The 26700-nt window shown below is 43.3% G+C and overlaps 1 protein-coding gene across 3 annotated transcripts in view; it reads right to left on the reverse strand.

Annotated features, from left to right (window-relative positions):
• The window catches only part of RUNX1 (RUNX family transcription factor 1), a 239752-nt gene that overhangs the window by 74040 nt on the left and 139012 nt on the right, over window positions 1-26700 (reverse strand). For 2 of the 3 annotated variants that reach the window (XM_036850894.1, XM_036850892.1), the window contains exons 3-4: window positions 10471-10724; window positions 4352-4508 (exon numbers count right to left, since the gene is read on the reverse strand). In XM_036850894.1, coding sequence (XP_036706789.1) covers window positions 4352-4508; window positions 10471-10724 — 411 coding nt within the window. Of the gene's footprint in view, window positions 1-4351; window positions 4509-10470; window positions 12477-26700 lie in introns of those variants that run through there. The other variant, XM_036850893.1, reaches the window with a different exon arrangement.

Raw genomic sequence — 26700 nt, forward strand, 5'->3', positions numbered from 1 at the left:
ACTCATCTGAAAGGCAGCCTCTACATACTGTTCCCCGAATAACATAAAACACCTTAAAAATGAAAATGCCTTAAGTAACAAACATTACACAAATATGCAATAACCCCGATTGTGACAGGGTAAATATTATGTCTGGGAAGACATCCACAGCAAGAACATAAGGAAGGAATTTCATTTTCTAAAAGAGTTGGGAAGGGTACTTGTTTGAAAGTGGGCAAGATTAAAGTTGCCAGGGAGATCAGCATAAACACAAATTTCCACCAAGAAATTAACCCCAGTCCTAACGGATGGGGGAGCACGTGCCCTCTCTGGGCTGGTTGTGGAATTCGAGGTGTAGGTCTGCAGCTGGGGGGGCCAGGCAGTCACTAGAGAGGAGGCTGCCCCTTCGATGATAAAACAAGCCCTTCTCCTTTGCAAGGGACCGTATGCGTGCACACCTGATGGCCTCTCAAAGGTCTGGACCAGTGGTTTGACTGGGATCTATTTTCCTAATTATACACACCAGGTCCTGGCTATAATAAAAGTAGGTGTAACCAAAACAGCACAGGGTGCAAGAAGAATGTCTAACTCATTTGTTCGTTTATTTCCTCATTTTCCAGTTATCTACAATGTGCAGCACAGCGCTAGGTTGGCCCTCCATAGTCAAGGCAAAGTTCCAGATTCAGAGATTCTTGGCTTGGCGGGTCCATGGATCCCCAGAAGGTCCATAAACAAGCTTCAGCGGCTCTGAAAACTGAAATTGTACAAGAAACTGTGTGTGTAAGTGCACAGGTGCATTTTTTTCCCCGTGGGGAGAAGGCTTCCAAGGATTTTCAAAATGATTCATGACGTTCCCAAAAGATTAAAAATCATAGTCTTAGGAAAATCGGAAGGAAATTTGCAGTGGATTCTCTTCCCCCATTTACCATGCGGTAGATAATACTGTCTGGTAGATTTCCTCTTTGGTTCTAAAATGAATTAACTAAGGCCATCATCCCTGATTGATCGATTCCTTTCCAACTGATTAAGTACTCCAATAGCGACGGGAGCACTCACAGATTTCATTGCTAAAGTTTCTTCAACGTCTCTCGGCTGCAGCCGTGATACACTTTCTTGTAACTGAAAATATCCGTAGCACCTGCCCCAGTGACAGATGTAAGCTGATGTCAGCTGCTGCTAATGAACGTCACCAAAGAGAGTTCCTCTTGATCCTGAACTTTGATTTTCTGGAGGTAAGGGATAGTCCCAGGACGTGTGTTTAAGTGTGGATTGTTCTGAACAAGAAGCAGTGTGCTCCGGCGTCAGCTCCCCTCTTCTGGGAGCGGCTATCTCTTCTTCCATTGTAAAGGAATGGTTGATCTATATGGAGATACTGAATCAAAGGGAGAAAATTCCCAGGGTGAGCTATCCCTGAAGGAGAGATTTAAATTGTCAGGGCCAGAAAGGAGGGAAGGAAAGAAAAGAAAGGAGGAAGGCTCAGACTGCTGAAGCCTTCACCGATACTTTTTAGGGGCCAGTGTTGTCAGCAAGGCCGTAAAAGCCGGATGGGCAGGTTTTCCCAGTTGCAGGCTGAACCCGAGGTTAGGAGCTGTGGTCCTGGACATCAGCCAGCGCCCAGACAGATTGGTTTTGTCGAACAGAGAAAAACCCTTCCGTGTTCAACCTCTGGCAATTTCTACGAGGTTTTACAATCCCCAGGGACGGGCAGCTGAGAAAAGAAAAGGGAGTTTCTTTTTCTACCCTTCAGTTGGAACCGAGCACCAGGCCCCTTTGAGAATCCATCAGACCAGTGGCTTTTGACAGAATGGGAAATTGGCACTGAAATGCTCAGTGAGCCCACAGCCAGGACCTTCTCGGCCCCTGTGTGGTGTGTTGATGCCAATGTCATATTTTCAGACACATTTTCAAAACCAGAAAACGAAATAGTGGATAGTCTTAAGATCAAAAATGAAATAGTGGATAGTCTTAAGATCACTTAATAAAATGTTATGAAACTTTTAAAGGACAAGATTCAGTGAGGCAGATTAAGACTAATTGTTAAAATGAGTGAGAGTCATCTGCTGTCTTCATAATGGGAAGCAAATTGCAAAAAAAAAAAAAAACAAAAAAAAAAACCTGGCAGGCTTTGATGTTGACACTTAGACTTGAAAGAGTAAAATCAAGTTGTATTCTACGACTATGGGGAGAAATTATGAGACAGAGTCGAACTGGGCCTTTTGATGGTTCATTTTGTCTTGTAGTCCTAACCAAAAAAAAGAAATCACTCAAGACTGACAATATACACGGTACCTGTAATTGGGCAAAACATTCATTTCGGGGTTCCTCTATTTTGGATTGCTTATTATCATGCGTGGGAAGCAGAGACTGGTCAAAACAGATATTGTCCATATATGGAGCGTTTCAATTAATTTTCTCGTTCCAGGTTATCAGAAGACAGCCCAGCCTTGGGTGCAGTTATTTCACTCTGCAAACTCAAGGGCATCCTGGCACGAATCAGGCAGCCAAATGCAAACACTCCACACCTTGGGGAAACAGTTCACTGTTACCCAAGTAAACACGAGCGCCTCTTAGTCACCCACTTGAAACAGACATGGCCAGTGAGGGACGAGAAACGCCAGAAAAGAAAGCATGCTGCTTTCAAAATTTCATTCTTTACCATCACCAACCTCCTGGGCCTTGCCAAAAAGCCACTACTGCACTTCTTATGGGAAAATGGCATGGGCCATTAAAGAGTTTCCAAAACTTTCATAACCAAAACCTGACCCGTAGACCCACATAGATGCATATGATGATAATATTACTTCCTCTGTAAATGCAACTAAATGATACTCAGCTGTGGCTTCCTAAGAACAGAAATCCACAGGAATTGAACTGAGATGGTTACGAGGCTGGAAGGCACGGACCAGGCGGTCGGGCCTTTGTTTTTTATTGGCTTCTCACCCACTCTGCCAGCTACTCATCTGAAGCCTTCAAGATGTTTTCTAAACACACATCTCTGAATCATAATGGGGATTCCATTTACTGAAAGGTGGGGACTTTTAATAAAACAAGTGAATCCATAGAATGACTTGTGCCTTTATACCTTATAGCACCATTCATGCTTTCAATAAGTCGATGTAATTTTCTTGGTATTACCCTATTATTAACATACTGCTATGAACAAATATCTTCAATCACGTTATAAGTTTTTTACAATTTTCTCTACCTTTGATTCTATTTTGAAAATTCCCCAGACAGCTAGGATAGCACAAAAACAATAGCCAAAAAAAGCAGCATGCCTTTACCCCCATTCCTCTTTGACTAATCAAATTCCCCCAAGACACAGATTTTCTTATATTTTTAAATGCCTTTATAAAGAGTAATGATTACTCTTATGCTTCAATGTCCATTGGTTGTACTTTTACTTTTTTTCAATACAAGAGTCATCTACTGCTATTTAGGTTACCACGTCTTCTTTATCATACTCAAAATAACTTTTATTCGTAAGCTTATTCAATACTATATTACAAAAATGAGATTTTCAAAACAAACTATCTTACCTCCTTCAATTAAACTAATACTACTTATTGCTATTTGTAAAATAGGACTAAGGTTCTTACAATACAAAGAAAACACAATATTTGAAAATAACTGGAAACCGGAGGAGATTACAATATGCCAAGATTCCTCTTTCTGCTCTAATACTTTGATAATGGGCACGGAAAAAGAAAACTACACATAGAACTGCACTGATGCAATCATTCCTCTGGAGAATCCAGTCTTTAATATTATTAGTACCTAAAATACTAATAAGGCATCCAAATTACATATAGGAAGGTCACATTGCCATCAAATTCACCAAGCCAGAATGTTACTATTTCTTCATATTTTACCATAAAAAATGCTTCCTTGAAACACGTTTCAATAATCATCTACTATACAGCCCTTAAAATTATTAGAAGTGATCATTTGAAACTCTGTCACTTGTCAAAGATAACACATAGACCCTAAGTTAAAGGTTTCCAGTAAAGAGATATCTGAAAATTATCAAAGAGAGAGAACCCCAGTTGTATAATCTTAGTTTCTATGATGGTAAGTTTTATATTTTTACATTTTAGAAAAGATCTGAGAGGTTTCCTTGAAATTCACAATTCATGTTTTACCTGCTCCAAATCAGTCTTGAACCAATTCAATAATAGAAAGCAATAACGTAAAGCCAGATTCTGTTAAAAACATTAAATTTTAAATAAAAAGCTGATGTAGCAATAATAACGGGAAGAAATGACTGTGTTTCTAGGGAATCCCATCACAGAAACTTCTAGATGTTTTGAAATCTGGGTTTGTTGCTATGTAAATACTGGGTATTTCAAGTTCAGTTCTGACAGATACATACCTCTTCCACTCCGACCGACAAACCTGAGGTCATTGAATCTCGCGACTTGGTTTTTCATGGCCGCTGTTGCATTTCTCAGTTCGGCTGAGTAGTTTTCGTCATTGCCTGCCATCACAGTGACCAGAGTGCCATCTGGAACGTCCCCCAGTGCCACCACCTAAACACCAGACATCAGGCATGTTAGAAACTTTGATGTCATTTGCATAATTATTCTAAAATTGAATGTATATTAAGTGATGCTTTTTAGTTTGCAGAGGAATAACAGTCATAAGTTAAGCAAAACAACAGAAAAGTTCTTAATGGGAAGATTTACTTTAAATTCCACTATGCAAAATTATAAATGTTTAAATAATAAAACATTCACCTAATGAAGCCACATAAGGTCACAGAGCAGAGTTGGAATAAGGCTCACTATAGCAAGGACTTTGAAAAGCTATGCCCTCTCACGAATACAATCATCTCTTAATTCTTCATATTTGAGAAACAGAATGCCTTGTTTTTTATAAGTTTATAACCTAACCCATCTTTCATTTGTCCAGACCTCCACCGACAGGCCGAATAGGGCTGATTTTGCCTTTTAGGTGTTTAAACTTACTCCTGCTAAAATTAAATTTGATTGCTACCACTGAATTGCTGACGATTCTTGAATGACTTAAACTCTCCCTTTGCAAGTAGTTCATCCTTGTTGCCTCTACTCGCTTCTACTACCTTGATTTTCACTAGCAGTGAATTCTGGTATGCAAGAGAAAAAAATCAGAAACATGCCCTTGGTTTAATACTAACTACAAAATCAACAGACCTCAGAGAAGAGGGGTGTTCACTTTGATGTGCTCCTCTGAATTCAGGAGCGGAACTATGTCGCATTTTTATATCTGCGAGTCCCAGAGATGTGTTAACTTGGGACCTTACAGATGACTGAGGTTTTCTCCAAACCCAGTTGATCTTGAAGAAGAATTCCTTCAATGTAACTGAATGGGAATGGATTTCCATCAGGACTACTAAAGTAAACCAGTAAATACATATTTTTTGACACTTAGGTAAAAAAAAAAAAAAAAAAAAGTAGCAATTTCAAGGTAAAATGCTTTAAAGAACATGGCCCGAAGATGCTTCATGTAGTAGTATCCATTTCTTGATCATCATTTGACCCTTCTAGAAACTATTTTCTTGATCAAAACATTTATTCTTAGCTATATTTCCATTGTTTCTGTTTTTTAAGGTAGTTGTAGAATTTCAAACCAAGATGCCCCAAGTTCTACTTATTCCTATCACTTGCGATACCCCTTATGGTACTTTCTCAGTCACTAGTGAAATGTGTGCTCATCATTCCAATTATATAATCGTTTTGGGGGTTTTAGTTTTGAGCTGTGATAATAAAGTATACTACAGTGATTATTCCTCCTTCTGTTTTCCACCTCCCCATTTTTACCTAACATTTGCTACATAATTTGGGGGGTTAATACCTATATTTCAGTCCTCTTTTTCTGTCTGTAAATAAGGCTGCCATAGGCTCCCTTGTATGATACAAAAGCCATGTTTCTCTAAATTCCCATCTTCATTGCCTGCTTAGTCATCACCCTTTCTCTGTGTCATCCAGATGACCATCTATTGTTTTTATTCCCGAGGATGCTTTGGCTCTTGGATTCTAAGGAGTACGATGGGGAAAGTGAACCAACTCACTATAAGGGGTGGACGTACTTCCAACCCCAGGACTACACCAGGAGAATCACTTCTCACAGCAATAGGTAGGCATGTTCTTCATCTATTTTATCCAACTTGCACTCTTATCTTTCTTTCCATCCAAATGGACGTGTTTTCGATAAAGGAAATTTAAAAACACAGCTATTTCTTCCTCAAGCACCCTCTAATTAGGTATTTAGAGCCCATTATGTTTGTTGCTGTTTAATTAAGAGCAGTAATATGACAATTCCCTTTTGTTTCAAAAACATTATTGAAATAAATCTCCTTGATCAGTTATTTAGTTATTGTTACCGTTTTTTCTATTCCCATAAAATATACTTACTTTATTCTGCTTTTCTCAGTCTCTTAAAAATCCCCCCTCCTTTTTTTCCCCACTGTTTTCACTTCCCTCTGTAAAATTAGCTCACAATGTTGAAATGTCCTCCTTGAAAACATATTTTTACTTCCTTATCCTCATCTCCCTGTGATGACCTGGCATCTCTATTTTAATTCCACATTCAGTAAGTATACAGGGACCGGATCAACTACAGGGTTTTCCAACTGAATAAGTCATTGTTGGTTAAATAGGTTAAAATAAATAAATCTTGTTTTATAACTACCAAATGTTTTCTACATCACCTTCATCCTACTGGCCCCTCTCACAGTGCTCCATGCCTGTGTCTCACTCATCTTTCCAAAACTATCCTCATCAGTAATATGGCAAATTCATGAGGCCAACACCAAATAGAAACAAATAGAGAGTAAAATAATCATGGTGGCTAAACAAGAAAGTGCTGTTGATGTTGCAATTTAAGATTAAAAAAAATCAGGAGTTTAACTCCTTCTTTTCCCTTTTTTTAAACTGTAGCAGGAGTCAAAGATATTTCGGGGCTCAAAGATCATTTATTTGGCCTTTTATTGATTTTTCATGGTGGGGGGAAGGGAAAGAATATTAAATCCAGGGATATTACATTAATAAAGTATATCATCTAATTATTAGCAAGCATTCTTAGACTAGGAAAAAAGAATTTAAATTTAAAACTAACCTGTCTATTAATTTGATACAGATTTGATCATTGACAGGCAATATGCAGAGATTTTTGAAAAAAAATCTAACTTCAAACAGAGAAAAAGAAGCAACTGGAATGAAAAGCTATAAACAATAGGTAAGGAAACACAAACATTTACACTTTAACACAGACCAAACAGACAAGAAGGGACTTGCTGGCCAAAGGATATCTCATATTTTTTTTTTTTTTTTTTTTTTTTTTACTTCTCTGTTTTTAAAGTATCAGGAAGTTGGGCAAAATATCAAGCCTCCTCTATGTTACAGAACCTCCCCACACTGCTCTTGGTCGGCCTGTTCACAGTTCAAACTGGCATTTTAAACCAACTCTAATTAGGTTGAAATTACAGTCACAATTCATTTATTTCAAATCCCTTAATTTTCCAGTGTTATAAAGAAAGCTGTGAGGTGGAACTTAACATTCAGCTGAGATGATATTTAATGCATAGCTAGGGGACCACGATCTTGCCGACACAAACGTTACTTATTTCTTTCCTATGAAAAGAATATTACTATCAGCGCCCAAGGCCTCTGAACTTGCTGAAGGCGTGTTTATGCCTTTGGACTCTGGTGTACCAGGGCCTAAATAAACTTTAATAGTATAGTCTTACAAAATATATCCTAAGTCATCCAAACAGCTTTTTTGGCTGCTTCTGTAAATAACGGGTAACAGTAGCAAATTTAAGATTTTCTCGGTAGTAAAATGATGGATCTCTCCTAGGCTGAAAAATAAAGGCATTTCGTGGGAGAAGGTGGGGGGGGCACTTTGGGGTCCAGGATAAGCAATTAGGATGATTGTAATCTATTTTAAGGAAAATTCATAACTTGAAATCTCCCTGTAGTTTCAAAGATTAAAGCTGAGGATTTACACATATTCAGAAGACTCCGAAAGAATCACTTCAATGCTCTTTTCATCAATTATCATCAGACTTTATCACTGTTTTACATTTTCTCCTCCTTAATGCAGGGAATGTAATAATTGTTTACTGATTAACTTCTTAAAGAGATTGTCTGAGGCTTATATAAGATCCAAATTTTAAAGTAATAATTTCTATAGAAACTGCTTGGGAGGTAGGTAGTGGGGGATGAGTACAGACTGGATTCAGGGACACATAGTGAATCAAGCCGGATACAGTCACTTTTTCAAGTTTAGCTGTTTTATCCCTAATCTTTGTGCCTGTTGCCTACCTGGAAATTTCGCCTGCTCCTTCTGTTATGCTAAGAGCAGGTCTCCTTCCAAAAGAGGCCCCTCTTTATGGGGACGGGAGTGGTGACAGATTACTCATCCAGTGGTCTGATTCCTCTGCTGTCCTTTCCTTTGCCCCAAATGTTCTCAAGACCCACTTGAACTTTTTTCAAGAGATCTATACCTTGATCTTTAACCTAGAAACTATCACTCAGTAAAACAGAGTTTTTTTTTTTTTAAAGTGAATTGTCAAAAGTCATTTTAAAACGGAAACTTCTATGGTTATTAAGATTTCCGCTAAAAGGAATTCCCTGATGGCTCGTGAAAACAATTTATATGATTTGTTTTTTTCATTCTTTTAGAAGAAAATAAATACTTTCATGTGGTGGCTTGAGAAACGACATCGCTTTAACTCCTGAAGATCTCGCTTAATCACTTAGTGCTTGGGGTGTGCGTTCCCTAGTAGAGGAGGAGAGATACAGAGGAGACTTGATTTACCCCAAAGGAAGCCACAGATCCCTGAGAACCCACTCCCTTGGTGTGTCCCGAGCACCTGGTCTTAAAGGACCCTTTGGTTGATTATCAGCTTGTCTCCTCCCCTCTGTACTTATCTGAAAGTGACCCCAGGGCCCATCGCTGTCAGGTCCTCTGGAACTGAGGGAGAGCTGAGGAGGTCTGCCTGCCGAGTCTGTTTATGTAAAGGGATTAGAGTGATTTCAAATTGAAATGGGCTCCTAACCCAAACCTACAGAGCTGGAGGAAGGGACAGGAAAGAGTCCAGCGGCTGCTCAAACTTATCCTCATTTGCATCCCCCTCAAAAACTCCTGCTTTCAGAAAACTGAGGCGATTCTACAGACACAGCCAATTGCACTTTTTTTGTTTGTTTGTTTTAGAAATCATAATCTAAGTTTGGAAGGTATGTAAAGCTTAAAAATAAAGAACTCTGACAGTACTTTTTTAAAAAAAGTGAACATTATTCATTGTAACTAACTCAAGATCCAGCACAGGCTTGGAACCATAAAAAACTTATATTACAGTAATCTCCCCTTAAGGGGACAATGATTTAACCAGATTTTTTTTTTTTTAAGAAAAAAGAATAGCTGATCTTTACAGCTTTTTTTTTTTTCCCCACCTGCTTTCCTTAGTCCCTTCAGTGAACCGGAAATGACTGCACTGATTGTATTTAAAAGGCTGCCCCTTCTCCAACTCACCCAAGACAGAAGAACTGAATCCCCACCGCCGAAATGAAATGTCTACTGTTTGCTGCCAGGGTGGCGGTGGTTGTTTAAAAGCGCCCGGGGTTGTTTATGTATCCCCTTTGAAGGCCAAGGTTTTTAAAGGGAGCTCAAAGCTAGGGCAAGATCAGGGGTGAAAAGTGAACGGGGACCTCGCAAGCTGCTCGGCTGAAGTTACCCGGTCCACACCGCCCCCTTCTCAAACAGCAAAGCGGGCGGATTAGACGCCTGTCTCACGCCAGACAGCCTTGCCTCCTTTCGCTCCCCCGAGCTTAAGCTAGGTGAGCCGGCGATAACGTTCAGGAGGGTACCAGGAAAAGAAAGAGCGTTCGCTACTTGCGGCTTCTGGCAGGAGCAGTCTAGAAGCTCGAAAAAACTCTTCAGAAAACTTTTGCAAACTTAACTACTCCCGCCGTGGACTTTGAACCTGCTAATTCCTACAGGGCTGTTAAAGAGGGGGGTGGAAGTGGAAAGCCTTGACAGTTTTCCTTGTCAGTTTATTTACATTGACCCGAAGGTATAAAAGTATCTCTATTTTATTTCCTGACGCCTCCCTCAGAATGGTTGGGGTGTCAAGCCAGAGGTGGGGAGAGAAGCAGGGGAGCCGACAGATAGGCTTGTCCCTGCTGGGTTATAACTTTTCCTACTTTGGATCAAAGCTAAGGACCCCTGCCGGGGAGAGGTCCAGCCGGCCCTCAGTGGACGTCTTTGGGGGCATCCTGATTTTTTCGGCCATCCTTGGAGGCCGCCGCGGCCGGCTAAGGCGGGCCCCCCGAGGGTCGCCACGGCAACGCAGCATCCCCAGTCTCCCGAGCGCAGGGGGATGGACCACAGGCCTCAGCGCCGGCCCCTTTCTAGAACCCGGCCCCGCCTGCCTGGCCGCTGCCCTCCTCGATCTCCCCGGCCTCGACCGGCCTCTGCCTGTCCTCCCTCCACCCGCTCCGGGCCGAGTACCTTGAAAGCGATGGGCAGGGTCTTGTTGCAGCGCCAGTGCGTGGGCAGCACAGAGCACAGGAAGTTGGGGCTGTCGGTGCGCACCAGCTCGCCCGGGTGGTCGGCCAGCACCTCCACCATGCTGCGGTCGCCGCTCCTCAGCTTGCCGGCCAGGGCGGCGCCGGCGTCCGGGGCGCCCAGCGGCAGCGCCTCGCTCATCTTGCCCGGGCTCAGCGCGGTGGAAGGCGGCGTGAAGCGGCGGCTCGTGCTGGCATCTACGGGGATACGCATCACAACAAGCCGATTGAGTTAGGACCCTGCAAACAGCTCCTACCAGACGGCGACAGGGGCGCAGATCTTCAGCAAGCAGCTCCCGGGAGACCAACATACAAGTTCAGGGAGCTTTATTGCTGTGGGGTGGCTGGGGAAGGGGGCAGACTAAGTTACTAACAGTCCAGGAGGGGGAAAATTCTAGTTTTGCCGATCGGCCTCAGACCCGGGCAGGACTCTTAGCAACCGACCGCTTAGTGCTTTAAAAAGTGGGCGACCAGAATCCAAAGTCAAGTGCCAAGGGAGACTATCTTCTTCTGAGTCTTGCTTTGAGAGTTTTAAGTTCAGTCTTTGGCTGTTACCAAAGTTCCCAGAGGCAAAATTCCCATACACTTCCTAAAATATTTATGCGGAGAGCAAAAGGACCAGCAAATACATAATTTGGAAGTTCCAGTAGTTAATTGCCTGTCAGATTTTTCCCAGGTGAGTTTTGTCTAAAGTCCAGCACAACAGAAAATACACGAGGCGTGTCTTCCAAATACGGCGCCACTTTTTATCATGCAAAACTGGCTTCGGTCCTCAAAAGCAAGAGCTGAGACTTCCAAAGGTCCTGCTTCTAATGTACGTGCACATATATATATATAAATATATACATATGCTCTATTTCATAACATATTTACAATACAATCTGTAGAGAATTTAAACAGAAATCCATTAATGTTCAATGCAGGTTTTTTTTTTTTTCTTTTTAAGTAGCCTTGAAACTCAGCTTCAGTAGTTGGAGAAGGGCTGGGCGAGAAGTACTTGTCATGTTTTCAATAAATTCTGGCAAAATGCTCAGTTCAGAAAATTCAGCTTTTCAAAGAAAAGCTAATCTTAAAAAAAAAAAAAGTCCAAGTCGATGACACCTAGAGTTCAGCTCTTCACATCTGAGAACTCGGGTTTGGGGATGTTGGTTAAGTTTGCGGCTGGTCCTGTGGTTTGGTGGGAGGTGAACGGCAGCCGAGTCACACGCACGCAGGCACGCACTCTTCGGAAGCCAGCCGCTGTCTGCATCGACTGCGGTGAGTCAGCCCCGACTTGGGCAGTAGCGAGACGATCTTCCTCCAACGTCGCCCCAGCGTCGGCCGGTTAACTACTTAGACGCGCCAATACCCACGATCACAGCGTAACCGCAGCAGGTGGAGCGGGCCTTGTGAGGAGGCTCCGCAGAGCAGATCGAAACAGACGGGGCGGCTCGAGTTACACAAGCACGCACACACTGCCACGCACACGCAACTTCACCACTCGCCTCGAAGCACAGCGCACTCTCTCCAGCAGTTGTCAAAGGAAACAACCGGGGAAAAGTTCACACCCAGGAAAGAAGTTGAACCATCCAGCCAAGAAACCAGTTCATTCAAAAGTAAGAAAGAAAAAAAAAATAAAAATAAAAATCGAAGCTCCGACGCGGGTCAAGGAGAAACAGCAAAGACTGACTTTCTTCTGGTGTCCCCAGGAGCCCCGGGAAGAGGTGCCTGCCGGCGCAGGGCCGGGCAGCGTGGTGCCCTGGCTGGGTCAGGCCGCGGGGCGCCCGTCCCGCCTGCGCCCGCTGGCTCTATGAATGAGAGTGCCTGGAAATGAACGTGCTTTTACTGTAAGCCCGGCCCGAGGAATTCCATTCCCTCAGCTCGTTTGCATAGGGGCGGCCGCCGGCCAATCACAGGCCTTTCCGGTATCAGCCAGGGTGCGGCTCGCGGCCGCGGGCTCCTGGAATTGGCCCGCGCGCCCCCGCTGCCGCCGCGCGCTACTGTACGCAGCCGGGGTGGAGAGTCCGGCGCCGCCGCTGCCACCCGGCGCTCCCCGCGCATCCGCATCCACGCACACACATGAGCACACGCACACGCTCCCACGCCCTCCCCAGGCCCCGCCCCGGTGCGGACCGCGGCCCTGCGGCTTTGCACGCAGGCGGGGTTGTGTGGCCGCCTGCTTTGGGGCTGCAGTGAGCGGCCTCGCCAGGGGCGGCCGCGGTGCAGGGACGGAGGAGGTGGAGAAGAGGAGGCCGGGCGGCCTGGGGAGGATTCGGGCAGCTTGCTGAGCCCCGAGCGGCCCGGGACCAGAGACCTGCCGGAGGGAGGCGCCCCGCGAGCCATGGAGATGAATCGGCCGCCGCGAGGCTCCGGAGACCGGGGCCGGATCGCCCGGGCGACCCCAGGCCCCGCGCGGCCGCCCGCGGCCGAGCCTCTGCTTTCCCGGCGTGGATGGGATTCGGCCGCGAGGGGGCCGGAGGGCCGAGGGCCCGGCCGGGGAGCCGTTCAGCGCGCCCACACGGCCCCGTTGGCAGCTGCGGCGAAGTGGCGCTGATTCATTTAATGAGGCCAGGCGGTGTCGGTCTCCACAACATGGTTTTTGTGTTTTTAGTTTTCTCTCTTGGTTTGTTTTCTTTAATTGGTGTTTTTTCGCCGCGGCTGGGCTGCGGATTAATTACGCAGCGCGCCTTACTCAGGTTGATTGAGTTTAGCGGAGAGCAAAGGAGTTTCGTAGTTAGAAAAGACCCCAAAGAACAAGCGACTGGAAAGAAAGTTGAAAGCATCCGCTCGGCTCGCTCCCCATCCTCGGAGCGTCGGCTCCCTCGCTAGGCCCAGGTCGCCCGCGCCCCACACCCACCTCCGGCTCCCCGGAAACAGCCCCGGCTCCGCTCCCTGCGCGCGCGCGCGAGCCGCCGCGGGTGTTAAACCCACCCCGGCTTTGCGCGCTGGCGGGAACTTCCCCCGCTCCAGTCCCCGCGGCGCCGCGGGCATTTTCGCGGAGCTTAGAGGGGCCCCGCCCCGCCCCCGCCCGGCCGCGGGGCTCCCCCCCTCCGCGCGGAGCTCACCCGCTCCCTCCCTCGGGGGAGGGCGCTCACCCACTCCCCCCCGTCGACTCCCCAGGCGGGGGTCTCTGGCCCTCCCCCCGTGGGTCCCCTCCCTGCCGCCGGTCCGGACTCTCCTCGGGCTCTGGCGCTGTGGCCTGCCGGAGGCGGGGGCAGTGGCGGGCCAGCCGCGGAGGCCTTTCCGGGCGCCCAGGCAGCTTCCCTCGCCCCAGGCCCAAAGAGGCCGGGAGGTGCTGCGGGCCGCGGGCTCGGGGCGGACGCCAGGGGGCAGCAGCCGCCCTCGCTCGCCGCCCTGGGCGCCCAGTGGCCGCGCAGCGCGCCGGGGAACGCCCCCGACGGCGCGGGGCTCTGCCGGCCTTCTCGCGGCCTTTGGGTCTCCAGTACGATCTTCAGTTGGGGAAGAAACGACAGGAAATGACCGCCCACGCCAGCCTGCGCGGCATCGCCGCCCCCCGCCCCCGCTATACCGGCAGCGCAGCTGGCGGCTAGGGAACCCTCGGGCAGGGGTCCCGGCTGTCCCGGCCGGCGCGTGTCAGGGTCTCTTCTCGAAACCCCTTTGCTCGGACCCCGCCGTCGGCCGGTCCCAGGCCGTTGGTGCTGCAGGCGTCCCGGGCGCCCTCCATTCTGCCCGGCTTCTCCCCACGTGAGCCGGTCCCCTCGCGCCCCTCGCTCCGGAAAACCTGGGACGTTCGGGAGCTCCCAGGACCCAGCTGCATTTTGTTTTCATGGGTCTGGGGTCTCAGAAAACGCCTTTGTATTTTTTTTTTAAAAGTAATTTTGAAGAAGCCGCATTTCAGGTGTAAAGACCCCAAACGTCCTCTCTCCACCGGGGCCGAGCGATTCCAAATACTGCGCAGTCCCAAACCTCCCTGTCTGCCGCCCCTCTTGCCCGGGGCCACAGTCGCTCTGCGTCCGAGCTCGACGCTGCCCGCTCTAGAGGCGAGTTCGGGCGGAGTGAAGTCTTTCGGCTTCAGCTCAAGTGCATTTCCCTAAGAGCCGATCAAGCGCTCCTGGGGGCTGCCTCCAAGTGCATCCCCGTAGACCCCCATGGACGGGGGCTGGGACTCTGGGGATGTAGCGGTCTGGGGTAAGCCGCCGCTCGGAAAGGTCAGAGAAGGCTCCTCTGGGGCTGCGACCGTTTGCCTGAAACCCTAAACCCTGCGAGGGCTGCGGGGCGCACCCCGCGCTGCGGTCTCCCGGGCGGGGATCAAGTTCGCTTAGTAGGTACAGCGATAGATGCACCAGGTTTAGCGTTTCAAGGGCAGCGCCGTGGGCGCTGCTCAGCTCAGAGTCTCAACCAGTAAATCCCGAGTTCGAACGCAGACACGGATGATAATAGCAAGGAAAGCTTTTGCTGATTTATTCTGAATCGGGCCGCCGGGCGTTTGGGGTTCCCCAGACTTTGCGCAGGTTATAACTGCGTTGCGCGGTGCACGTTTGAAAACCAGAAACAAACAACACTGCCCCTCCTTATCGAGGGACTAAAATGAATGGAAAGCAGGCAGCATGGGGCTCAACTAAAGGGTACCCGCAACCCCTTAGTCTGAAGGGCTTTTTACATAGTTTATGAAGTTGAGTAACGTCATGTACGAAATGAAGAATTCATTTCCACCAGGAGCGCTCATTTAAGGGGCGATATAGAATTTCCCTTCCCCTGCCTCTCTTAAGAGAAAAGGAAAGGAAACATTACAGTATACACTCCTAGTGTTCCCCTGGAATAATACTAAAATCTACTTTTGTCATAATACAATACAAAAAATATAACGAAGTAGTATGTTGGGCAGATGCTATGTGACAGATTCTTCCAAATTTGCTGCATGGGGGAAATTTCAAAAAGGCTCATCAACTGATTGAATGAAATGTAAGTTTTCACAGTGAATTTAAAAAGCAGTATTTGGTTAGTTGGAAGGAAAAAAAACAAACAATTTCACCGGAAAACAGTAACAGCTTATTGACATTTTTTCTACAACTTTAGGTAAATATATAACTATGGGGAGGGCCTCAGAAAATATCTAAATATTTTACATTTTTTGCTCTTTCAAAACCCTCTCAAAAATAAATAAGACTCAACCATTCTCTTACAATCCCCCTCTGTAATATGATATTTCTAAAATTACATTTCTAAAAATGTAATATTTCTAAAAGAATTATTTCTGTTTTCAGTGACTATTTTAATGAAAATAAAAATCAGAGAATGTATTTTGCTAGTGGTTCTGGACCAAACTGCTTCAGTTTGTACTAATGTCACAGGGAGGGTGAACAATTTTGTTGAAGACTAACATACATGTTAATGTATGTACAATACACACTGTCCAGTTTTCAACATTGGAATTTAATTAAACGTCCCCTCCCCCCAGTGGATTTGAGATTATTTCACTTTTGAAGTGTAATAACTTTGCGGACAAGATCCCTTAGTTCTTCCACTATGTCCTTCCTCTACGTGACGACTTCCATGGGATCCTGCGGTTGATATATGACTATTTCACTAACTTTGTAAATCAATTTACAACTCACAAGTAGCAAACTGAGAAAAAAATTTTAAAAATCTTTTTAAAAATTATGGATGCTTAGTAAACATTTTACTCTCATAAAAATTTTGCATTAGCACTGCTGTAGCAAAAGTAATAAACTAGGTAATAACACATAGAAGCCAAGCTCTATTTTTTATTTTTAAGAGTCATTTAATAATAAATAGCAGAATGCACCTGTGGTAAACGCTGTAGAACCGAGGGTATCTTTTAAGGTTTCACTGGAACATTTTATATGTTTGACATTTATAATATGGAAAACAGCTTTTAAGTATTTTTGAATCAGCAAAAAAAGTTTTGATTATTTGGTTAATTTATATCGTGAGTTATTTATAGCGATACATGGATAAAATGTCATATATATGCATATCTGAATGTGCATATTTTGTTAAAAATATAACTTGGGATCTAACATACCGTGAACGTCTCTAGATGGATTCATTCCATGTACACATTCTGAAAAAGTAGAAAGTAGGAAAATAAAAATAATTGTATGAGTATACTGACAGCAAACACCAAATTTACCAAAGTTGATTAATTTAATTGTAATTGGAATCAGTGCCAGTGTAAAAACTAAATCCCCCCTCTCATTTTTTTTGGTAGCTTGTTGCCTCTCACACTTTGTTAGCACTGGAGATTTTTATTGCATATTGTCCAGCTTTGGCTCAAAAATAACTTATAACAGTAAATCATTATATAAAAAATGAACTGTTACCTATGCATATGATTTTTATGTACCTTTGACCAATGTTTTCCATTGCTAGGTAATACTGAATCTTTATCTTTCATAGAATCACCTCTTTCAAGCTCTATATGTGATGCAAATGTGATTATTTAATGAACATTAAAAATCCATTTGGAGAATGTAGGGATGGATCACAATTCATAGTGAAATTAAAACCAAACCCTAACTTAATACAAAAACATTAAAAAATCTGTAACATGCTAGAAGCTAAATGCAAGAAGTAAAAATATGAATAGTTTTCAAAGTGATAAAAATAAACAGTTTGGAATACACCTTCTAAAAGAAACAAACTAGTAGATAAACGTTATGATCATTTACTTCCAATGCTAGGACATTTTAGAAATATTCCCTCTTTGCTTGATTTCCTTTCCCTTTGCTAGGAGGGCAGATTATTTATATGGAAAGCTTTCATTCTTAAAGTAACAGATGATATCAATCATTATTGAAAATATTTGTCATATGATAATTTCCGTATATGAATCACTATATACCGCTGCATGTACAGTTACAGGTAAAGTCACAGGTAGATCCATTAAGCAAAGCCATATGAAGCTATTTCTCTTTCCCTTGAATATCTATGTATAATGTTCTGAATGTGAAATTATTCCATCAGCCTTGTATATTGATAATGGTCAGCACTGAATGATTAACGTGGAGGAAATAGCATTTTTCAAAGCCTTAGGATTTGAGCATTTCAGATACTGCAGACCTAAAGCTTTCAACTCCACTGCACAATATTAGTATAACATAGCTTAAATAAAACCTTTAAAACCTAAGAAAGGAGGTAATTATTTCAGATTTCCGGATGCTGTTTGAATAGGCAGGAGAACAAGATTTTCAGCTCCTTAGTCTTATATTTTTGCCAAAGCAAAAAGGGCAACTAAAATGATAAGGGGTTCTGAAGGACTGCCCTATGATAAAAAATTAAAGGAATTCAGTATGTGTAGTCTTAAAGGAGCATCCTTAAAACACACACACACACACACACACACACACAAGATTGTGGTTTACAAGTACATAAAGTGACTCCATAAAGATTTTTAAAAAACAGAGCAGGGAAAGAATTATTTGCACTTATAATGAATGATAAGGCAAAAAATAACAAATGTACCCTGAAGTTAGTAAGTTTAGTTTTAATAGGCATGGGGGTCGGGGGAAATCCACAACAGTAAGATTGACCAGGCAGCTGAGTTTATACTAAAGAGACCCAACAAAACTAACCACCCTGGAAATTCTCTCTTGAGACCCTGAGGAGCCTTTCCATGTCTGAGACTGAGAAATATGAGAAGCAGAGTGGAAAGGCAAGTGTTTTGTCTACACACCTAATATTTCAGTGATTCTGAGAGAAGAGCCAAGATTTTTTTTCTAAACCTAAAAACAAAGGCAGAAGTGAATGGATTTTGAAAGGTGTGCATGCGGTCTGTTGAAAGCTTTCTTAGTTTGTCCTGTGTCAGTAGCTTTGAGGACACACCATTAAGCTGGGGGTGGTGGGAGGGAAGAGAGAAGGGACGGGTGTCTGTACATGAAGTCACACCTGTAGAGGTTTGTAATGATTGGCCCGAGGAGTTGTTCAAGGTGCTAGAACCCGAAGTGTAAGAGAGGGGAGGGTGACCCCATGACTTGGACGTTCGTGACAGTGAGAGCCGACTCCGGCGAGCACATCCTTCCACTGTCTCCACTGAATGCTGCTGTATGCCAGGCCATGGCCAAAATGCTTTCGGATACCTCGTCCAGTTTATTCCTTGCAACAATGCCATGACCACCCCATTTTACAGACCAGGAACCTTACACTTGGAGAGTTTAGGAAACCTGCCCAAAGTTGCTTCACGCTTGATCTCTGTGTACACACACACACACACTCGCATCCCCACATGTGGGTCTACACACATGATGAGTTGCTTCCTTTAGACCACAACTATGTATTTTTATCGGTGTCCTTTGTAGCCTTCTGAAAAATTAACTCTGATCTCATCTTTCACTTTTATCCCCCCGTCTCAAGGTCTCCATCAGAAAATAGCCCTGAAATTCTTGACCCTGCAAAATCTCAAATATTTAGGAGTCATATCCTGAGGTTATTTCTGGCCATCTACAAAGTTTGAGGAGCAGGTCAAGGTCCCTTTGGCCAATAAGTGAGAGCAATGGAGTGTCAGACTGCTGACGGACACGTGTGTAGGGTCCAGGGAGCTGATGGGAGGAGGCACAGGGGTTGGCACCACCTGGCGGGCTCTGGGAAGACTTCTTTCCTGGTTAGAGATGATATTTGATTTGACCCTTGGAGGTCGTGTAGGTTTTCACCAGGTGCTTGGGAGGGTGGGAGGAAGGGCTCGGGGTGGGGAGTGGGGAGAGAAGCCTTTCCAGGCAGAAGGATGAGCCTGAGAAAGGCACGGTTGCAGTTATGACACAGACCCGCAGTACAGTTGGAGCATAGGCTGGGGATCAGGCTGGGGAGTGGCAGCTCGTAAATGACACTACGCTGGCAGACGTGAACACAGGTCAGTGGCAGCTTACACAGCCTAAAGAAATCTGAACTTGAACATGAGGGCAATGGGTTCTATCAGAGCCTTGAAATCTGGGAAATAACATAACGAATACATATTTTAGGAAAATAAATCTGTCAGAGGTGGATAGGTGAATTAGAGGGGGTAGAGAAGGAGCAGGAAAGCTACAGCCTTGCCAGGCAAGGACTCATAAGCATTAAGGTGGAAACAATGGAGACAGAAAAGGGGGGACTGAGGTAAGGGAGGGAGAGGGGGTCTTCCCCCATTTCCGGCCCAGGTGCCATTAGTAGCAGTTAAGACCAGAGAGGATGGGTTTGGAGGTAGACATCAGGAATCCGCTTGGAATGGACAGAACAAAATTATAGGTGCTGGTGGAAAAAACAGGAGGAACGGGTGTTGTGTAAGCTGCTAAGTTTGTGATCATTTGCTAGTTTGGCAGCAACGGAAAACTAGCACACCAAGCACGCCTTCCCCTCTTATTGTTTTAGGGAGACGCTGCCTGTGTGCTTATAAATCTCTGTTTCTGGGGTTCAGTGGCAGGAAGCCACACACCTAAGTCACTGTTCTCCAAAAGTCCTGTCACTGATGAAGCTGATAGTTGGGTCTCTGTCTACTCGACTCTGCCTGTCTCGCAGTTGCTTCTGGATCATTGGGGAGCAAGGGTGTCTTTTATTGGCCCTCCTCAAGTCAACTCTGTAACTGTCTCATTCTCTTCTGATTCACCCTCACCCCACACAAACACATAACCACTAGAGTTTGGATACCTTACCAGTGAGGCTCCCTCCTCTTCAAATACTAGACAGTACTGGATAAACAAGCTGTATCCCAAGCCCTTGGGAATCTGGTTAAGTGCAGATTCTGATTCAGCAGGTTTGCGGAGGGGCCTGAGGCGCTGCATTCCCAGCAAGCTCCCTTTGATGCCACTGCTGCTGGTTCAAGGACCCCACTCAGAGTTGGCAAGGCCAACTGCTCAGTACCCAGCAAACATTGTGCCTAGCACACACTGGACTGCAGTCTCTGAAAGGTTTCTGTGGCTTCCCTGGTGGCGCAGTGGTTAAGAATCCACCTGACAATGCAGGGGACACGGGTTCGAGCCCTGGTCTGGGAAGATCCCACATGCCGTGGAGCAACTAAGCCCGTGTGCCACAACTACTGAAGCCCACACGCCTAGAGCCCGTGCTCCGCAACAAGAGAAGACATCGCAGTGAGAAGCCCGCGCACCGCAAGGAAGAGTAGCCCCCGCTCACTACAACTAGAGAAAACCCACGTGCAGCAACGAAGACCCAACTCAGCCAAAAATAAGTAAATAAAATAAATAAATTTATTAAAAATTTTTTAAAAATTAAAAAAAAGGTTTTTGTAAACAACATTGCAAATTGCAAATTGACATGAAATCTATCTCTGATTGGACTTTTAAAACTAATGGGATGGACTGAATGTTTGCATCCCTCCCCCAGCCAAACTCGTACGTTGAAGCCCTAAACCCTAATGTGATGGTATTAGGAGGTGAGGCCTTTAGGATGTCATTGGGTTTAAATGAGGTCATGTGGGTGGGGTTCTCATGGGATTAGTGCCCTTGTAAGAAGAGACTGGAGCCCCTCTCTCTCTCTCTCTCTCTCTCTCTCTGTCACGTGAGCACACAGCAAGAAGGCAGCCAACTACAAGCCGGGAAAAGGGCTCTCACGAGACCCCAACCATGCTGGCATCCTGATCACAGACTTCCAGCTGCCAGAACTATGAGAAATAACTTTCTGTTGCGTAAGCCACCCAGTCTATGGTATTTTGTTATAGCAGCCCTGAGTTGACCAAGACAACCATGATAATAGAAGCTCCCTTTTATCAGTGCGTCAGACCTCACACTAAGGACTTTACATGCGTTATTCCATTTAACCCGCTAGCAGCAAACAGTCCATAATTATTCCCTTCACTTTACAGATGAAGAAACTGAGATTCAGTAATTGGCCCAATCTGAACCCACGCAGTTTGCCCCTGGAGTGCCAGTCATGACCAGCAAGCTAAACCACCTTGCAAGATTCGTATCATTGTGCTATTATCAAGTTTCTTTACTAGTTCTTGACAAGTTGCCTTTAAACCGTGTGGGCATTCTTTCTTATTTTGAGCAGCACTGCCCACTAGAAATGTAATATGAGCCATATATGTCATTTAAAATGTTCTAATAACCACATTAAAAAAGTAAAGAGAAATAGGTGAAATTAATTTTAATAATATATTTTATTTAACTTAGTATAGCCAAACCATTTTCATTCCAACATGTAATCAATATAAAAATTGTTATAAGATATTTTACATATTTTTTCTTTTTTTTAGTAAGTTTTCAAATTCCTGTGTGTATTTTACATTCACAGTGCATCTCAATTCGGTCTAGCCACGTTTCAGGTCCCCAGATGTCACCCGTGGCTAGTGGCTACTCTATTAGGCAGTGCAGTTCAAGGGCAACCACTCAAAACGCAATTCCCTCTGAAGAGCAGTTTTGCTGCTATTCTGCTTGTGCTCAAGTGAGCCTTGTTTTTAACCTGCTATTAGCAAAGGCCATTAAGTAATTCATCTTCCTTGACTCATTTTCCCTCTGAGCTGTCCTGAAGCAAAGTTCAGGATTTTATTACAGCATCACTTGATTGACTTGTAGTCATAAGGAGACACACACACAGTGAAAACAACTAAATTGCAAAGGCCTTCTGACCACTGTCGTTGCCACTAGAGCATTTTCACAGCCACGGGTAAGCTACAAGTTCACCTCATGCAGTGTTCATTTCCATTTAATGTTTACCAGCTGCCGATGCCAAAGCCCATACAATATGCTTTGGTTTCTTTGACTCTGAAAGAATACTACCAAAGTATCTCTTGACCCTTTCTTTTCCAATACACTTGTTTTTCTTTGAAATTCATATAGGAAACACGGATTAGAACAAGAGGTTTTACTTTTACCAGCTCATGACTTCAAAACGTTTGCAAAGTGACTGAGTGATATTCTCAAACAGCAATTCCCATAAACAGGTGTATTTTGAAATATAGCATATAGATTTTTCAAAAACAAAAGCCACTCAATATGTCAATTTGCTAGCAATCTTCCAGTTTAAAAAATGAGTTTGAATCAAAGGTGAGGTAGCTCCTGGCCTCAGTTATGGAGTGGGCCCACCTGTCTTTGTTTCAGTTCTCAGAAGACACAACAAAGAAGAAATATGGAGTCGGGTCTGTAACAGAAACCACAGGCCCTACCTCACTACATTTGTTCCTCCGGGGCTGCTGGAACCTTCAAAGGTCTGAGCATCTCTCTCTCTCTCTCTCTTTTTTTTTTTTTTTGACTTTTATTTTTATTTTATTTTTTTATTAATTTTTATGAGAGTATAGTTGCTTTACAATGTTGTGTTAGTTTCTACTGTACGGCAAAGTGAATCAGATCTACATATACCTATATCCCCTCTTTTTTGGATTTCCTTCCCATTTAGGTCACCACAGAGCACTGAGTAGAGTTCCCTGTGCTATACAGTAGGTTCTCATTAGTTATCTATTGTATACATAGTATCAATAGTGTATATATGTTGTAGAGATGTGGATGGACCTAGAGACTGTCATACACAGTGAAGTAAGTCAGGAAGAGAAAAACAAATATCGTATATTAACGCATATATGTGGAATCCAGCAAAATAGTACAGATGATCTTATTTGCAAAGCAGAAATAGAGAACAAATGTATGGACACCAAGGGGGGAGGGGAGGGTGGGAGGAATTGGGAGATTGGGTCCGAGCATCTCTTAAGAGCAAGCATACCTGGTTTCCACCCTTTAGTGTTTTGGGTTGGGTACAGAGGTCAAGGGGCTGATGCGCGGACCCTAGAAGGGGCCTGGATCTTCCCCACGTTCTCTTTGGCCCCATTTAAATGAGAGGCTGAGAAACCACTTGCTGTGCATGAAACTTGTTCTCTCTTTGAGTGCTTTCCCCTATGCAAGCACTATGGAAAGTACCCAAGTGTCAAGGAGTGTCTCAAAGTCTACTACACTTGAGGAACAGGGAGGTGAATTTACATATTTTTCTATGGCTTTGAGTTCCCTAATTGGGGAATGTTACAGCAGTCAAGTTTTCTGGCAGATGATAGAAGTAGCGTCTATTAAAAAATGTTACTTTTAGAGTCTGCTTTGCTTTAGACATTTTAATTCGTGTATTTAAAACAATTTCTGCTGCTATGAATTAGAAACAAAACACGAGTTTTCTAAGTTGAGGAAAAAAATAAATGAATGAATAAACAGGAGTCTCGGTCCTCATTTCCCACGGGTCCTTCCACAGGGAGCTCTCCTCCCCAAATCAAGCACTTTGTTTTATTCCTTGTGTTTATAATTTATCTTTACTCTCTCACTGGGGCAATTATGACCTGGGATGGTCTAACTTTTTTCCTTCTGCAACATTTATGTTTAAAAATAATCAGGTGAGTCAGTTTAACTGGTTCTCGAACTGCTAGACATAGGGAGGAGGGTTGGGGGTTAATTGTGGGTCTGTTTGATTAGTCACTTACTTTGTGCCTGTCTCAGTTTCCTCACCTACAAAATGGGAGCCTTGGGCAAGAAGGCTTTCCAGCTCCGTGAACTTTATATATAAACGTCACTTGGAACTGTGAGAAATTGACCTGGTCTGGTGCTGACTGAAGTCAGCATATGGCTGGAGTGAACTTGGATTTTGAGTGAGGAGGGGAAAGGAAAGAAAAAGGGGAACATAGAATCAACTCAAGATAATATATTCTAAGGGTGTTACCGATTTACATAGGGTTCCTCTAACTGCACATATGTAATTTCTATTCATTCAAGCAGGCTGCGGAGCTGTGATTTAAACAACCACACAAATAATTCTGAGATTCTACATCTTCTAGAAAATAACAGAAATACATTGCTGTTCTGTACTTATAATTTACATGGGATTGAGATTAGAGAGAAACATATTTACTCATAAATATTACTTATAATTTATTACTACAGTTATTTTAAAATATTAAAATTATCCTTTTCACTAATTCTGTTTTCTCCATGTCAACCCAACTAGTGAGGTTTCACTATATACTGTATTATAGAATAACTAAAACATAATATGGGTATACAACATAGTTTAATTCCTTTAGAATAAAAAGCTAAAGGCTCTTTGTCATTATTATTACAGCTGTTAGTACATCAAACTGGAGTTTTTTTTGCCTCACTGAAATAAAAAATTTTCTATCTATGATCCCATACAGACGGTAGAGAAATTTCCCCAAATATAGCAGAACTTTCTAGAAAGAGAATGTAAAGTCTTGAGATAAATCTTGGGTGCTGACTCCTCAATCTGTCCTGGACCTGGGAAGTCTACCTAAGAATCAAGTATAAGAAGTATATTTATCTGTGAAGGAATCGCTGAGATATCTATATTGATCAATTAAATAATAACTTGCCAACTGTTGGTCTTAGAGGGTTTTTACAGGCATTCAGACAAGATGAATCCTTTTGTACTAATCCTTTTGTATTAATCCTTCTATCTTCAGGTTTGGAAAACAGAATTTTATATGGAATAATGGGCTAAGACTATCATTATCCTGCTTTCTGTGAGGTCACGGAATTATACTCCACAAAAGCTTTAAATTTTCATGTCGTAGTATGAAATTAAAAAGAGCTTAAAAAAATCAGCAACAATGGAAGCAATCATTCTATGTCATTGCAGAATTACATTTTCTAAGTTTCATAAAAATCCTAAGATCTGCATTGTAATTACAAATTTTCAGATTACAGTGATAATATTAGAAAATCAAATATTATATATTTGATGTTCCAGTAACAATCACATTTTTATGGATAAGGCTCCAGACACTGAAGTGGAATATTAACAATTTTGTTAACAACTAACAAGTATATATTGTACGACACAGGAAATATAGTCAATATTTTATAATAACTATTGGGTTGGCCAAAAAGTGCGTTTGGGTTTTTCCCGAGCTGGTTCTCGAACTGCTAGACATAGGGAGGAGGGTTGGGGGTTAATTGTAGGTCTGTTTGATTAGTCACTTACTTTGTGCCGGTCTCAGTTTCCTCACCTACCTCTTACGGAAAAACCTGAGTGCACTTTTTGGCCAACCCAATATAAATGAAATATAACTTTAAAAATTGTGAATAACTGTATTGTACACCTGTAACTTATATAATATTGTACAGCAACTATATGTCAATAAAAAATGTCTGTTTTAATTAAAACAATTTTTGTGGAGATTTCTTATGAAACATTATTGCCTATTTCTCAATCAAGCAATGGTCAAGTCAGATTTAAACTTTCGGATAGGATTGTCTTGGACTTGCTTAGAAAAACGCTATAATTTAAACCTACTCAAAAAATGAAACAAATTTTGCTACTTTTTTTGAATGAATAATGGTGCTAATTCTAGAGAGTTCACCTCTTCTTAAAAGGTAGAAGGGAAGAGTGAAATAATTTTTAACGAAATTAAAAGCAGCTGAAAAATAGATATCTGTTAGCTAATTGCCAATTTATAGTTACATGTACAATGAAAGTAATATACAGAGATGATCCAAAACTTATTAAAAATGATTAAACACACAAGCTCAAAGATTTTTGTCATATATTTTTGCAAAGCTGGTAGTTTTTTAAATAGCAAGAGCAAAGGAACAGATGACTGGCCAAATATGATGACAAATAAACCCTCAAATGAACTCCAGTTCGTTTCTAGTTGAACTACTGATCTGGAAGTTCACTGATGTTTAGCAACTACAAGGGACTCCCATAATTCTTGTTTCTCTTGTCACCTTAACAATTCCATTGCCCATAAAGATACCCATCCCAGGAGAATTTCGCAAGTATTATTGGGAAATACAGTACTCTAGGGTAAGTTTTGAAAAGGGGCATGCAGTGAGTATTTATATAAATGTGGATTTGAATAATTTTTAAAAAGCATTCAATTACAAGAAGTTCTGTAATTGTCACGTTCTCCATTTAAGGGGGCATCTCACTTTTTTTTTGGAGAAAAATATCCCAGATCAAGCCTATTTCGTTACCACTTCTGAATTAGGAAATATTTATTTAGCTAAGAACTCTCTTTTGCCGAAGACACCAGATAGTGAAATGGACTTCTAAGGAGGAAAGAAGAAATCTTTACCCAGTGTGCCAGTGGGGGGTCCCCTCTGTGTCTGTAAACACCACGCTGAGTTGTCAAACTGAGCCGACCCCAGGTTTAGCAGAATGAGGGAGAGTGTCCAGAAATTTCCTTGTGACCTCAGCTGAAGAGACCTGGGCAGACAGGCCCCTTCTCTTGATCCACACACTGCTCTGGAGATCATTATTTAACACCGGCACACTGAACAATGACATGAAGTCAGGTGCA

The sequence above is a fragment of the Balaenoptera musculus genome, chromosome 4, assembly GCF_009873245.2.
Source record: "Balaenoptera musculus isolate JJ_BM4_2016_0621 chromosome 4, mBalMus1.pri.v3, whole genome shotgun sequence".
In the NCBI taxonomy this organism is placed as follows: domain Eukaryota; kingdom Metazoa; phylum Chordata; class Mammalia; order Artiodactyla; family Balaenopteridae; genus Balaenoptera; species Balaenoptera musculus.